The following is a 15,978-nucleotide window of genomic DNA, read 5'->3' as shown; positions in this document are numbered from 1 at the left end:
AAGAAAACTTCGGTGGGAGAGGTGGAACAGGAAGCCCAGGTGAACGTATTAACAGACTGAGACGGTGCTTGAGGAAAGGGAGAGTTTGAGGATTCCGGGTGGGAGCAGGGCGCGGGGCGGTGGGAGCGGGGAGGAAAAACTGGCGGGAGTGAAATTTAAAGCATACATTGGGGGATTTTAGCTTTCTGTGGCAGGGGAGAACTGGAAAGTGAAACATGCACATGGCAGAGCAAATGGTTAAATTAAGAAAAAAATATCACACAGCAGCGACCAAATTAATTTAAAGAACCTTCAGAAAAGCAAATGGATTGGGAGAGGCCGGGCGTGGTGGCTCACACCTGTAATTCCAGCACTTTGGGAGGCCGAGGCGGGAGGATCACGAGGTCAGGAGATTGAGACCATCCTGGCTAAGGTGAAACCCCGTCACTACTATAAATACAAAAAATTAGCCAGGCGTGGTGGCGGGCGCCTGTAGTCCCAGCTTCTCGGGAAGCTGAGGCAGGAGAATCGCTTGAACCCGGGAGACGGAGGTTGCAGTGAGCCGAGATCGCGCCACTGCACTCCAGCCTGGGCGACAGAGCGAGACGCCTTCCAAAAAAAAAATGGATTGGGAGAATGAAACTTAACACTTAGTGAAGAATTGAGGGAAATTACCTAGGCTAAAGAAAATATATTTAAAGCACTTTTTTTTTTTTTTGAGCTATCTAACAACTTTGAACGAGGGCTGAAAGAAGCGGCCTAGCGAGTCGACATAGGTCGCGCCTCCCATATATAGGTCCCGGCCTGGCGCGCACGCGGAACCTGAGTGCTGCGGCTACGGCGCAGACCGGGCGAGTTTCCCAGAAGGACGCCGGTTCCTTGCTCTTGCTGGCCCCTGCGAGGTAGCTTCTGGAAGGCGCTGCTCTTCCGGTTCTCTGTCCCGGTTCCTGGGTTGCACAGACAGACCCTGTAAACATGTCAGGGTTCAGTCCGGAGCTTATCGACTACTTGGAAGGGAAAATCTCCTTCGAGGAGTTCGAACGGCGGAGAGAAGAGAGAAAAACCCGCGAGAAGAAAGTGAGGCGATGCTAGGCCACGGTGCCCTTGACTCTCGTTGCCTTAATACCCTTAGGTGTGGGGGACCCAGACGACCGCTTTCACTGTGATGGGGTGGCCTGGGAACTTTCAGCAGTTTCTTCCTTATCTTACAGAAACTCCGGTTTTCACCCCTCATCCCTGTGCTAAGCTCCTTAAAACGTTTTCCTCCACCGAAAAGCTTTCGTCTTGGTGGTAACCTCTTCTTTTTCCCCCAATACTACGTTTTTATTTCAGGGTAGCTTAACGCTGGTAAGTTAAATGGGAGGTGGGGAGAAGAGTTGGGAGTCAGTTTCAGGTTCTAGTCCTAGCTTTGCCACTAAGTCGTTTTGTGACGGTGGGTGGACAGCTCACCTCTCTTCTTTAGGCCCCAATGTCTCCTTTTCTGAACTGGAACGATTGAGCTCCTGTTTTTGAGGAGTCTCCCACTGGTGTGAAGTAATAGTCCATAAAAAAGTATTGTCCGATAAGAAGATAATCTTCACCCATACTTTTTTTTCCCCCGTACTTAGAAATATCTGAACTTTCTGTATCTTCTTGCTTACTTCAAGTGCAAGAGAAAATAAAAGTAATGCAACCTTTTTAAGTTCGAAGGCAGATTCTTTTTTTTTTTTTTTTTTGAGACGGAGTTTCGCTCTTGTTGCCCAGGCTGGAGTGCATTGGCATGATCTCGGCTCACTGCAACCTCGGCCTTCTGGTTTCAAGCGATTCTCCTGCCTCAGCCTCCCGAGTAGCTGGGACTACAGGCGCCTGCCACCACGTCCGGCTAATTTTTGTATGTTTAGTAGAAACGGGGTTTCACCATGTTGGCCAGGATGGTCTCAAATTCCTGACCTCATGATCCGCCTGCCTCGGCTTCCCAAAGTGCTGGGATTACTTCGCCCGGCTGGCAGATTCTTTAATAATTCATGCGACTAGTAGGGACTCATCTTTTTATTTATTTCATTTCATTTTATTTTATTTTCAGACAGAGTCTGGCTGTGTCACCCAGGCTGGAGTGCAGTGACGCGATCTCGGCTCACTGTAACTTCCGCCTCCCAGACTCAAGCAGTCCTACCTCAGCCTCCAAGTAGCTGGGACCACAGGTGTGAGCCATCACACTCTGCTAATTTTTGTATTTTTTGTAGAGACAGGTTTTCTCCATGTTACCCAGGCGGGTCTCAAACTCCTGAGCTCAAGGGATCCGCCTGTCTCGGCCTCCCAAAGTGGTTGGATTACAGGCGTGAGCCACCAAGTCATTTTTTATTTAAAATATTAGGATACAATGTGTTCATTAATGAAATATTAAGATATTTTATTTTTATTTTTATTTTTTTTTTACAAATGACAGATTGAAGGGTAAGATCTAAGTACTTTGAAATGCTTTGACAGTATTCAAACTTAGATTCCACCTACTGTGTATGTGTTCACAGCTCAAGTTTTGTAGGAATAGAAAATTAGGCAAATGCCCTATTCTATAAACTGCCAACCCATGGTCACAAAATGCCTGAGTGGCAAAGCTAGGACTAGAACCAGATACTCTGTGGCTGGGGAGAGCTAAGTCTGCATTATTTTTTGGAATCATTAATTAATCTGCAATCACAGAGTCTTCAAGAAAAAGGAAAGTTATCAGCTGAAGAAAATCCCGATGACTCTGAAGTTCCATCATCATCAGGAATTAACTCTACCAAATCCCAAGACAAAGATGTCAATGAAGGTATGTTAAAATTATGTGCTTCCTGCAATGAATGTTTAGAGTATGTAAGCAAAGTAATTTAGTGAAACATTGTATTTTCATTGCAGTGATATTCTGTTGTTGATTACCTGGTTTATCAGGAACAGAATGCTTGGTTATATAGTAGGTGCCCAATAAATATTTGTTGAGTTATTGAATACCCTAATGGTTATTTTTTGTGAGCTCTGGTGTTGGAAAAGTGTTTTAAATTGACATCAGTATTTGGGAGCTTTTTAAGATTATTTTTTAAATTGGCCTTCTCAGTTGGTAACTAATCACTTCCAGACTATACTCACTCAAATTGTAATGAATTACACTTCGATATAAAGTGGCTTCCAAACCACTGCTTTAGTTACAGGGAGAAAAGATAGAAATGTTAGCGTGGAAGGCAAGTTGGTTGCCCTCACGGAACTTCACACACTGCATAGGTGTCTTGGTAGGCTACCTCATTCTAGCATCCAGTCCTCAGCTTTGATGTCCAGATACTAAATTTGGTTAGTGCACCCAGACTAATTAAACTCATCGTAGCCTAATTAACTAGTAAGCAAATTTATTAATTTTCAGTGATTGATACCCTTTTCCAGGGATCAGAATGCTGATAATATCTCAGGGTATCCATTTACTACCATATCAAGTTAACAGGGATGCTAAACTGTCAATTAGAATGTACCTTCATGTATAGGGTCTGATAACAACTGTCTGGTTCTAGGGGTTAGAAATACAGTCTGGTTCTTTTCCCTCGAAAACAAATAAGCATTTACACAGAGAACAGACAGTCGTAGCATGGGCAGAAAACAATCAAGATTTGTTCCTACCTCCCTGGACCAAGTGGGGAAAAAGGGGCAAAGAGGAGGGAAAACTGGTGGTTACAGTTTCTTATTCTGCCAGGAAAGTGGGGTGGAAAAGGCAGCTGATAAAAAGGAATGAGATCAAGTCCTTTGCAGGGACATGGATGGAGTTGGAAGCCGTTATCCTCAGCAAACCAACATAGGAACAGAAGACCAAACACCGCATGTTCTCACTTATAAGTGGGAGCTGAATGATGAGAACACAGGGACAAAAGGGGATGAGGAAACAACAGACACTGGGGCCTTTTGGATTAGGGGTGTTGTGGGAGGGAGAGCATCAGGAAGAACAGCTGATAGATGCTGGGCTTAATATCTAGGTGATGGGATGATCTGTGCAGCAAACCACCATGGTACATGTTTACCTATGTAACAAACCTGGACATCCTGCACATATACTCCTGAACTTAAAAGATGAAGGAAAAAAGGCAGCTGACTGAAGTTGTTCTCACAATTTGTGTGTCCTTCCTTATCTGCTGAGGGGAAGAGCTGCTCTTTTTTTCCTCAGGTGTTTGAGTTGCTACTGTAGCAGCAGGCACAAGTGGGTGCCTGTCAGTCCTGTTACCTAAAGCAGCTCCCAAAAGCTAGCCATCAGGCCGTAAAAAAGGAGTGAACTGAGTCCAATTCAGGCTCATCATGAGCAATCAGGCCCACAAGGACTGGCTGGCTTCAGCTCAAATAATGTCATCCGTCCTTTTAAGATGTGAAGCTCCTAATTTCCTAGTAAAGAATTGTCCCAGAACTCTACCAAGACTCTTGGTGAGTATGAACATGTATCCAGAGCAGAAGGGGTCAGTTTTGAACAAGCTTTGGCAGTCAGCTAATTGAAATGTATGGTCACTAGTTGTCCTCCTCTGGACAGTACGAAATACACCACTAAATTCTTGCTCTTCACACCATTCTTACACACTATGAAGAAAGGATCATCTTTTAATTTCATTTTGAGTTCATTTGCTGATATATTAAACTATAATTTTTATATATTGACTTCGTGTTCAGCAACCTTGCTAAATTATTCTTATAGTTTGTATGTAAATTTATTTTGGGTCTTCTATGTATATAATCATGTCATCTGTGACTTGATAATTTTATTTTTTCCTTGACATCTTTATGCCTTTTGTTTCTTATTACATTGGCTAGGACCTCCAGCAAAATGTTGAACGGAAGTGGTGGCAGTAGGCAACTTTGTCTCATTCTTAGTAACGTTCAGTAATTCACCATCAACTGTGTTTGTGGAAAATTTTTGTAGATACTCCTCATGAAATGAAAGATACTACCTTTCATTTTTAGTTGACTAAGAATTTTTATTAGGAATGGGTATTGGATTTTATCAAATGCTTCTATCAGGATGGATCATACGATTTTTCTTCTTTTGTTCCTTTGTTCTTTTGTTTCTCTGACAAATTTTACACATTTCTTTTCATCTTTATTTTGAATGTTCAGAATTCTTGAATATGATCCTTATGACTTCAAAATAATATTTATTGCTCAGAACGTAGCTTTTAAAATCTGTTCTTCATTAAACACCGATTATCTCATTTAAAGTATTTCACATAAGTGAATATGTGTAAGAGTTTTTGCACACAGGCCAGGTGCAGTGGTTCACGCTTATAATCCCAGCACTTTGGGAGGCCAAGGTGGGTGGGTCACTTGAGGCCAGGAGTTTAAGACCAGCCTGGCCACCATGGCGAAACTCCATCTTTACTAAAAATAGAAAAATTAGCTGGGTGTGTTGGCACACGCCTGTAGTCTCAGCTTCTAGGGAGGTTGAGATGGATTGCTTGAACACAGAAGGCAGAGGCTGCAGTGACCTGATATCGCACCACTGCACTCCAGCCTGGGCGACAGAGCAAGACTCTATCTAAACAAAACAAAACAAATGCCGGGCATGGTAGCTCACGCCTGTAATCCCAGTACTTTGGGAGGCCAAGGTGGGTGGATCACCTGAGGTCAGGAGTTCGAGACCAACCTGGCCAACATGGCAAAACCCCATCTCTACTAAAAATACAAAAATTAGCCAGGTGTGGTGGCTCATGCCAGTAATCCCAGCTATTCAGGAGGCTGAGGCATGAGAATCACCTGGGAGGTGGAGGCTGCAGTGAGCTGAGATCGTGCCACTGCACTCCAGCCTGGGCGACAGAGTGAGACTCCCTCTCAAAAAGAAAAGAAAAAAGTTTTTGGCTGGGCACAGTGGCTCACGCCTGTAATCCCAGCACTTTTGGAGGCCGAGGTGGGCGGATCACCTGAGGTTGGGAGTTTGAGAGCAGCCTGACCAACATGGAGAAATCCCGTCTCTACTAAAAATACAAAATTAGCTGGGCTTGGTGGCGCATGCCTGTAATCCCAGCTACCCCGGGAAGCTGAGGCAGGAGAATTGCTTGAACCTGGGAGGTGGAGGTTGCGGTGAGCTGAGATTGCACCATTGCACTCCAGCCTGGGAAACGAGGAAAACTTCATCTCAAAAAATACATATATATTTTGAACACATATATAGAGAGATATAAATAAAAATATATCTCTCTATATATACATAAAATTTTAACTATTTTGTTGGAACTTTTCTAGAAATATGTTACATGTCTATCTTTGTGTTTTCTGTTGCTTATAACAGAATACTTGAAACTCAGTAATTTATAAGGAAAAATAATTTATTTCTTATAGTTAGGGAGGCTGAGAAGTCCCAGGTGGAGGAACCATATCTGTTGAGGACCTTTGTGGAGACTCTCCAGAGTCCCAAGATGATGTAGGGTATCACATGGTGAGGGAGCTGAGCATGCTAGCTCAGGTCTCTCTTCCTCTTCTTGTAAAGCCACCAGTCCCACTCCCATGATAACCCATTAAATCATGAACGGATTAATCTATTCATGAGAGCAGAGCCCCATGACCCAGTCCTTCTTAAAGGCCCCCTCTTAAAGACCTCTCAATATTCGCACATTGGGGATTAATTTCAATATGAGACTTGGAGGGGACAGATATTCAAATCATAGCAATGTCTCTGCTTTAACAGAAAATTGGCTTCTGCACTTAACTTTTTCTTGATCATTCAAAGTCATAATTATTGACATTCAAAAGTCATTATATTATACTATGGTGGTATCCTGAGATACAAATGAACTATGTCATGTTTTTTTTTCCTGAAATAAAGTTATTTTAATACTAATAATAGCATTTAATGGGCGTTTACTATATGCTAGTCATACTGAGTGTATATATACACACACACACTCACACTCATTTTGTCCTCAGAGTAGCCCTATAAATTATTATTAACCCTTTTTGCAGAAAGAAACTGATGTATAGAGCAGCTTTAGTAATTTCCCGTAGGTTACACAGCTAGTGATAGATGGAGGTGAAGTTTGGAACCAGGCAGCTTGGCTCTAGAGCCCTCACTTTTAACCACTATCCTATACCACCAGGGCTCCGTACTGCTAGGCTTGTTTAGTTCTTAGGTCTATGTCTTATAATTCTTCTATTTTTTTCCTCTGTATTATTAGGTGTGCTTCTGATTTTTCAGTTAATTTTGCCTATAAATCTGGATGAGGCCTAAAGGATGAGTCAGCTATTCCTATATAATAAAATACATGGCTTTGTGATAACTTTCTTCTTTGGTTTGGTTTTTGAGGGAGTTCATTTACCATTTTTTACTTTCAAATTTGGTGTTACTGGGGTAAAAATTTATACTTAGAAAATACTTGTTTTTCACTGAGAATTCTGCAGCTTCCACACCCCTCCCCCATCATCAGTGTCTCTTTTCTCAGGAGAAACATCAGATGGAGTGAGTAAGTCAGTTCACAAGGTCTTTGCTTCCATGCTTGGAGAGAATGAAGATGATGAGGAGGAAGAGGAAGAAGAAGAGGAGGAGGAGGAGGAGGAAGAAACACCTGAGCAACCCACTGCGGGCGATGTATTTGTATTGGAGATGGTTCTCAATCGTGAAACCAAGAAAATGATGAAAGTAAATTTTTACTTATTTTGGTATTTGTAAACAATGAAGAAAGTAACATAGTAATTGAAAAAGAAGTCTGTTAAGTTATACCTGGGAAACAATTCAAACTGTACGAAAGGAAATACTATGACACAACTATTGTTATTTGTTTATTGTGTTTCCTATTAGATAATATTTATGTAAAACCTTAATTATAGCCGGGCATGGTGGTGTGCCTGTAGCTCAGCTGCTCTGGAGGCAGAGGTAGGAGGATCACCTGAGCCGCGGAAGTCAAGGGCTGCAGCACTTCAGCCTAGGTGTCAGAACGAGACCCTGTCTCAAAAAAATAAATACAATACAATACAATAAATAAATAAAGTCAAAGCAAAGTGGCTCATTAAACCACTTGGGCCATTTATTTTTTAAAAAATGCTAGAAAGGTAGAATCTAACACACACAGACACACAGACAAAACCTTAATTATTGCATATGTCAAAATGGACTGCGCTTTTCCTATTAAAAGGTCCATACTGGTGAGGCACAGTGGCTCATGCCTGTAATGGCAGCAGTTCGGGAGGTTGAGGCAGGAGGATTGCTTGAGCTCAGGAGTTGGAGACCAGCCTGGGCAACATAGTGAGGCTCTGTCTCTACAAAAAACTTTTTAAAAAACTAGCGAGGTGTGGTAGTGCACTCCTGTCATCCTAGCTACTCTGGAGGCTGAGGTGGGAGGATGCTTGAGCCCGGGAAGTCGAGGCTGCAGTGAGCTGAGATCACTCCACTGCACTGCAGCCTGGGCAAGAGTGAGACCCTGTCTTAAAAAACATGTCCGTGTCCATACTATAACTTGATACTTTTTTAAACAAGTTCATTTTGAGTGGGTAAATTTGAAAGAAGGGGGATCTTCAGTAAATTACATCATAATTCTGGAATATAAATCCATTTTGCAGCATCCAGCTCTATATTTGTTATTATTCTAATTAGTAATTTAGTAACTTCTGACCACTTTTTTTTTTTCCTGCAGTTGAGTTTTAGACTTTTTTTTTTTAAAGGAGACAGTCCTGATCTGTCACCCAGGCTAGAGTGCAGTGGCGTGATCTTGGCTCACTGTAACCTCTGCCACCCAGGTTCAAGTGATTCTCATGCCTCAGCCTCCCAGGTAGCTGAGATTATGGGTGTGCACCACCATGCCTGGCTAATTTTTTTTGTATTTTCAGTAGAGATGGGTTTCACTCTGTTGGCCAGGCTGGTCTCGAACTCCTGGCCTCAGGTGATCTGCCTGCTTCAGCCTCCCAAAGTGCTGGGATTACAAGAATGAGTCACCACGTATGGCCAATTTTAGACTTTATAAACTTTAATGTTAAAGAGTCAATTAGAATTGGAACTATTTAGTTCTGGGTTTCAAAAACTGAAAATTTCAGTTTCATTATATTCTATATTTATTAATATGGCTGGAATTGAAATCTAAGACTTCACTATATTTTAATGTAAATGTCATTTTTCTTCCATACAGGAGAAAAGGCCTCGGAGTAAACTTCCCAGAGCTCTGAGAGGTCTCATGGGTGAAGCCAACATTCGTTTTGCTCGAGGAGAACGTGAAGAGGCGATATTGATGTGCATGGAAATCATAAGACAAGGTGTTTTCTGTGGGGACTTTATTAATAATAGTAGTTTAATAGTCTGACTTAAAACAAATGGGGGAGCACTTCACAGTACTATTTGGAAAATATGTTCAGAAGCTTAAGGGTGATTGTGGTAATGGTAATTGCCATTTTTCACAAGAAAATGAAAATCTCAGAGTATGATTCAATGAGATGTCATTAATACTTGTTGAATTTCACAGTTACTTTTTATCTAATGTTTCAGTTGAGAGCTTTAGACTTTTGAATTGTCAGTATGGCAAATATATTATGTTAAAGCCACTTGAAGAGCTTTCTTTTTTCCTTTTGTTTTCTAGATCATGCAGTACTAGATTATGTTAATCTATTTTTTTGGTAAAAGGCAGTTTAAACTTGTCATCTTATCTCTCAGTTAAATGGTGCATCTTGGACATATTAAATGATATCTTCAGTGTGATTTTTTAACTACTTATATTTATTGTTTTGTTTCCTTGATGTTTTGCCAAATTATGCTCTGAAGAGTGGTTTGGATAGCTGTAATACAGTGAACTTCTATCTTTTCAATAGTTTGACATTTCTTTTTGGTTAGACTAGGGTCCTTTTAGAAGTCTTATTATAATTTCCTGGATTATTCATTAGGGTAATTTGAGGCTACTGCTTAAGATTAAACAGACTTTTTCCTTTAGTATATTTCATTTGGTTCCTACTTTCCAATATTATTTGTTCCTTTATTTTAGTTTATAATTGTTTTTGACAAAAATCTTTGACTTTAATACTTCATAATCTTTGACTTTTGTTTCAGAAACAGTATTTCAGAAATGTAGATTAGCCAGTCACTTTGATAATCTGTTTAGCTGCTGCTTAGTTACCATCTATCCGTTCATACCATACTCCTTGGTGTGGGAGCTAAATCATGAAGATTCAACCCCACTGATGTGGCTGGTGTTTATTGGGATGAACTTGCTGATATTGAGCCATGTTTATCCTAAGCAAAGGGGGATTTTCATGAGGAAGATGTGGTAGAGATTAGGATTTTTCATGAAATTATACCTTGCTTAGAGAAAGCAATGCTTTAAAAATGCTAAAAATGTATGAAAATAAAGCAGATATAATCTAGCATTTATTTTAACTTGCCTTAAGCAGTTTGTATAATTCTACTAGAGTGATTTGAAGAGTTTAGGTATTTAAAAAAAAGACATGCAGTTTGAACCATGGGATTGACATCAACTCAAGCCTCCTCTCTCAGCCAATGGAATTTATTTTTTTAATTTGTTACAGCTCCTCTGGCTTATGAGCCATTCTCTACTCTTGCCATGATATATGAGGACCAAGGTGACATGGAAAAATCATTGCAGTTTGAGTTGATTGCTGCACATTTAAATCCCAGTGACACAGAAGAATGGGTTAGACTGGCAGAAATGTCTCTGGAACAAGACAATATTAAGCAGGCTATTTTTTGCTATACAAAAGGTAATTTAAATGTTTTTTTTTTTTTTTTTTCACTTTTACAAGCTGTTACATAATAGGTTTTTTGATCATTGTATTTGCTACTCTGGGGTGTGATATTGGCTAAGTTTGTTTCCATTGTGTGTTGCTCTAGAGGTAAGTATTTGGGGTTCCTCTGTTCTCATGTTTATCAGGGACTTTTTGAATGTTGTGAGATAATACAACACAAAAGTCGGTAGATGAACAGTACCTTCAGTTTCTCACTAAGATCAGTGTTGGTTCTAAGCTGTTCCTTGAGGATTAACATCAGACTAGATTGACCACATTAAGAAGATTACTATTGAGATTCAGATTCTATCTGCTCTTACATCAAACCTAGTCAAGAGTTCCTGTGAAAATAGATTTATTCAGAATAACTCCCTTTGTTCCATTTGATGGATTAGTTTGCTTATTAAATTTTCTGAGAAGATGATGGATCACACCCAGGTACCATGCACCCCTTTTTGTGGTAAATAATTTGTATTTCTTTCTTTTTAGCTCTTAAATATGAACCTACTAATGTCCGTTATCTGTGGGAGCGATCAAGCCTTTATGAACAGATGGGTGATCATAAAATGGCCATGGATGGTTATAGGCGTATTTTAAACCTTTTGTCTCCATCTGATGGCGAACGTTTTATGCAGCTGGCTAGAGATATGGCAAAGTAAGTTTGGAGTGAAACAGATCTACTTGCTCCTGTTAATCTTGTTTTGCAAATCAAAGCATATATTTGGGATAGAATGTACTTTGCATTGAAGTTCAAGAAGTGTTTTGCCCTATGTGTTTTATTGTTTTGTTTTTTGAGACAGGGTCTTGCTCTGTCACCCAGGCTGGAGTATAATGGCATGTTTATAGTTCACTGCAGCCGTGAACTTCTGAGCTCAAGTGATTCTCTCACCCAGCCTCCCGAATAGCTGGGACTATAGGTGCACGCCACCACACCTGGCTAATTTTTAATTTTTTTTTGTAGAGACAAGGTCTTGCTGTGTTGTTCAGGCTGGTCTCGAATCCTGACCTCAAGCATTTCTTCTGCTTTGGCCTCCCAAAGTGCTAGGATTACCCGTATGAGCCATCGCGCCCAGCCCTGTATTTTAGATGGTACCGAATTTTCAGTACTTTTCTGTTTCCAAGTCAACTGTGTCATTGCTTAGAAAATTGTGTATATAAAGTTACATTTCAAGTGCTCAGAGGCTTAAAAATGGGACATGTCCTAAAAGGAAGAGTAAGTTCTCAGGTTTCCAAACTTAGTCAAAAGTGTGTATATTTGCAATAATTAAAAATTATTTTTTATTGCAGATGTGCCAATGAAATGTTAAATGATTTGGGATCATCTATTATTTTATCTTGAGCCAGTATATAATATTTTAAGACTATAAAAATTCTCTTTTACAGTTGGCACATTATTGACTGTGGTATATATTTTATTCTAAAATATGCCCTACTGCATTTACTTCTCTGGTATGCTGCGCAGCAAAACAAAGTAGGAAACATTTTGGCTGAGTAATGCCTTGTGATATGCTTTCCATTCTAGAGATATCATATGATATTTTGTTCTAGGAGTAACCATCTCCATCAGGGTACATTAGGGGTGACCCTATTAATTCCATGGCCTTTATCACAATGATACTTAGCTGTGAAACTGTCCCTTACCCTCCCAGGGATGGGTTACATAGGACTACTAGAAAACATTTCTAGGAAATTTGTTGAGGCAAGGCAACCCTAAGTTGACCTCTGATGGAATACCATGAGCACTGAGGGTCTTCATAGGTTATTTGCTGTTAAATCTGTAGCTGTCACAGTGGTTAGTCCAGTAGCCTTTGACTTTGTGAAATGTTAGGTGGCCTATGATAGTAAATTGGTTTTCCACTTCTATTAGATATACTACTTTTTTGGGAAAGAGTGATGATTGTCAGTTCTGCCACTGCCATTGAGGTCTTTCCTACGTGGAGTTCTATCACTGTAACTTCTGTTTAGGCTTTCCCTTTGGTCCCTACTTTCCCTCCAGAAATATTATTGAATATATCTTTGGCACTAGGTACTATACAGGAAACCAAGGTATCCACTATTGAACAAGTTCTAAAAATCCCCTGCTCTTGTAAAGCTTACATTTCAGTGGGAGACATAGGCAATAAATAAACAGCTAAATATGTAGTACATCAGATGTTGATAAGTGATATGAAGAAAAACAAAGCAGGAAAAAGGGATAGGAATTTGAGGTATGGGGTGGGGATGTGTTATTTTAAGATAGGCTGGTTAGAGAAGGACTTAATTCTCTGTATTATGGTCATACTGACTAAAGGTGAACTGAAGTAGGTATGAGAACAGATATTCAGGGAAGAGTATCACAGGTGAAGGAAATAGGAAGTGCAAAGTATGGTTAGGGAAGCTGAAGAATTAAGGGGAGCAGTGCAGAGAGGTATCAGAGGAATAGATCATTTAGCCCTTTTGGGCTGTTGTAAGGGCTTTGGCTTTTATTCTGAACGAGTATGGAAGTCACTGGAGGATTTTGAGTAGAAAAGTGACATGGTCTGACTTAAATTTTAAGTGCATCAGTTCTGGCTGCTCTTTTAGGAATAGATTGAACAGTGGAAAGGCAGAAGCATGGAGACCTTAGAAAATTACTGTAGTGATACATAGAAGGGAAAATGGTAACATGGACCAGGATGGAAGCAGCAGGAACTGGTACGAAGTAATCAGATTATGTATGTATTTTGAAGGCTGAGCTCTCAAGATTTTCTGATGTATTAAATATGAGGAGTGGGTTGGGGAGGTGGACAGGGTATAGAGGACTGAACCCTAAGGCACTTCAGTGTTTAGAAGTCAGAAGGAAGAAGAAGCAGCTGGGAGACTAAAAGAAAATGGCCAGTGAAGTAGCAGGAAACTGAGGACAGTGTGATGTTCTACAATTTAATTGAAGAAAGCACTTCAAGTAGGAGGGATGATCATCTGTGTGAAATACTGCAGATAGATCACGTCAAATGAGCACTGAGAATTGACAGATTTAGCAACAAGGAGATTAGAAATACTGGCAGAATGGGGAGAGGAAAAGTTGATTGGATTAGGTTAAAAAGAGAATGGAAAGAGGCATTGAAGACAAGGTATGGGGGATGGACAACTTTGGGGGAATTTGCAAGGGGAGTAGAGGAATGGGTTGTAGGGGTGGGAGAATTTTTTAAGTTGAGAAAAATTACAATTTATCTTTATTTAGATGGGAGTGATCAAAAATTGAGGGACACATTGAAGATTTGTGAGGGAAGAGACAATTGCCTGAGCAATATCCTTAAGTAGATTATAGGGAATGGGATCGAACTAGGGGTTATTTTCGTGTATACAATTATTTATCCTTGATAAAGGGGAAGGCAGATGATATGGCCAAAGATACTGGTAAGTAGGTAGATGTGCTGGAAATACGTGGGATGTTCTGATTTAATTCTCTTTTCTTGGTAAAAATGTTGAGCAAGGCCATCAACTGAGAGTGAGGACTGGGAGACTGCTGGAGGTTTGAAAAGACAGATGTCAATAGTTGTCTAGGACATTACTGCCCCACAGACTGGCAGTATTTGCATCACCTGGAAGCTTGTCAGAAATGCAGGATCTCAGGCCTGCCCCAGCTCTCCTGGATCTGAATATGCGTTTTTACAAGATAGCCCGTTGGTCCATATGCATATTCAAGTTTGAGAAGTACTGAAATAGGTAACTGTAGTAATACTGCTCATTAGTACCATGGACCTGCTTGAGGCTATTGGTCATCAGTTTAGAGTGAGACCAGTCAACATGGTCAGCTGGGCAGGTGGTGGTGAAGAGTAGATATAGTTGGATTTTAACCAGGCTTGGAGTTTTATTGAGTGATTTTGATCAAGAGAGAGCAGGGCAAGAGAACTGAGGATGTATGCAAAGGAATAACTATAATGTTGGGCCATGGAGAAGGAAGAAAGTGAGCCCAGGCAGGGTGTAGGCGATAGTGAAAACGTGGTAGGACCTATGCTTTGTAGATCTGTTGAGGTAGAAGAGTTGGTATTGGATTACAGAGGGAATGAGCTGGAATGATAGGAGGTAGCATTTGGAGAGTGAGATGCTTGAAATTATGACACTGTTTTACTGACTTTGCACATTTTTTCTGGATCAGTTCTGAATATAATTTTAAGGAAATACACATTCCTCTCAAATTCCAAGAAAATGAAAATCACTGTTCATTGTTAGATAGCCTAAGCAAGGAAATGAGTTTTATAATTAAGTAAATATTTATCCATTTTGCCACTTTTTTTTAGGAGTTACTATGAAGCTAATGATGTTACTTCTGCTATTAACATAATTGATGAAGCTTTCTCAAAACACCAGGGCCTAGTCTCCATGGAAGATGTTAACATAGCAGCTGAACTATATATTTCTAACAAACAGTATGACAAAGCTTTGGAGGTAGGAATGCTTATGTGTTTCTCTGTTAGGTTTTGAGTGTGTTTCTGTGTTCTGGAAATTTCTTAAAACTTGGCAGTTCTTCGTTTTAGTTATATATTAAATTATGTATATATATTTAAAGTCTATATGGAAACAAGTGATTTCTAGATTCTGTAGCAATTCAGTATGAAATATGAAGTGTAGTTACATAAAAAATATTGCCATTATCACAGGTGCTAAGTATGTCTGTACTTCAGGGTAGTAGGACTCAACAGTCAGATGAATTGCTGTGATTTAGTTCTTAAGCTGGTTGGGGGAAAGTAGGTTGGTTTGATATAGAGAAGTTATATACATTGAGTTTGCATTAGTTAATAGGATATTAAAATGTTAATGTGTCACAGGGTTTCTCATTTTTAAAAGACTTTCTTTTTATAGCCCATCTTTATATTAGGGATTATTTGAAATAACTGTACAAATCTTTGCATTATGAAATGGTTTTTCATACATATTTTATTTCCTTCTTTCCCATTCTTTTAGGTAATTACAGATTTTTCTGGAATTGCGCTGGAAAAAAAAACTTCAGAAGAAGGCACCTCAGAAGAGAATAAAGGTTGTAGTTTCCCTCTGCTTAGGAAAGTGTATATAATCCTCTCTTGGTCATAAGGTGGTGTTTTACAGTGAAAATTTATTTCATACTGTGGTGAGTTGATAGTTCTCATAAGAAGTTTTCCCAAGAAGCATTTTTTTCTCAGAGATTTCATATCTTGTGAGTATTGACTTATAAGTAATCTTTAAAAAAATTTGTTTTCAGTCCCTGTATGTCCATTTGAACATGGCATTTTTCATTGACAGTCTTTTTCATTCACTTTTATAGGAAGAAAAACGAATTACTGAAGTTTATCAAAAACCTTTAGCACTGAAGCA

At 39.8% G+C, this 15,978-nt stretch overlaps 1 protein-coding gene across 2 annotated transcripts in view; it reads left to right on the top strand.

The window, feature by feature from the left end:
• The first annotated feature begins 455 nt into the window (after positions 1-455).
• Positions 456-15,978, top strand: part of GTF3C3 (general transcription factor IIIC subunit 3) — a 37,325-nt gene continuing 21,802 nt past the window's right edge. For both annotated transcript variants that reach the window (XM_063645660.1, XM_055290097.2), the window contains exons 1-8: positions 456-1,056; positions 2,659-2,770; positions 7,392-7,588; positions 9,069-9,192; positions 10,453-10,644; positions 11,158-11,323; positions 14,928-15,075; positions 15,592-15,664. In XM_063645660.1, coding sequence (XP_063501730.1) covers positions 955-1,056; positions 2,659-2,770; positions 7,392-7,588; positions 9,069-9,192; positions 10,453-10,644; positions 11,158-11,323; positions 14,928-15,075; positions 15,592-15,664 — 1,114 coding nt within the window. In that variant the 5' untranslated portion in view covers positions 456-954. The remainder of the gene's footprint in view (positions 1,057-2,658; positions 2,771-7,391; positions 7,589-9,068; positions 9,193-10,452; positions 10,645-11,157; positions 11,324-14,927; positions 15,076-15,591; positions 15,665-15,978) is intronic.

The sequence above is a fragment of the Symphalangus syndactylus genome, chromosome 8 (assembly GCF_028878055.3).
Source record: "Symphalangus syndactylus isolate Jambi chromosome 8, NHGRI_mSymSyn1-v2.1_pri, whole genome shotgun sequence".
Lineage (NCBI taxonomy): Eukaryota > Metazoa > Chordata > Mammalia > Primates > Hylobatidae > Symphalangus > Symphalangus syndactylus.
This window is presented reverse-complemented; position numbering and strand designations above follow the sequence as displayed.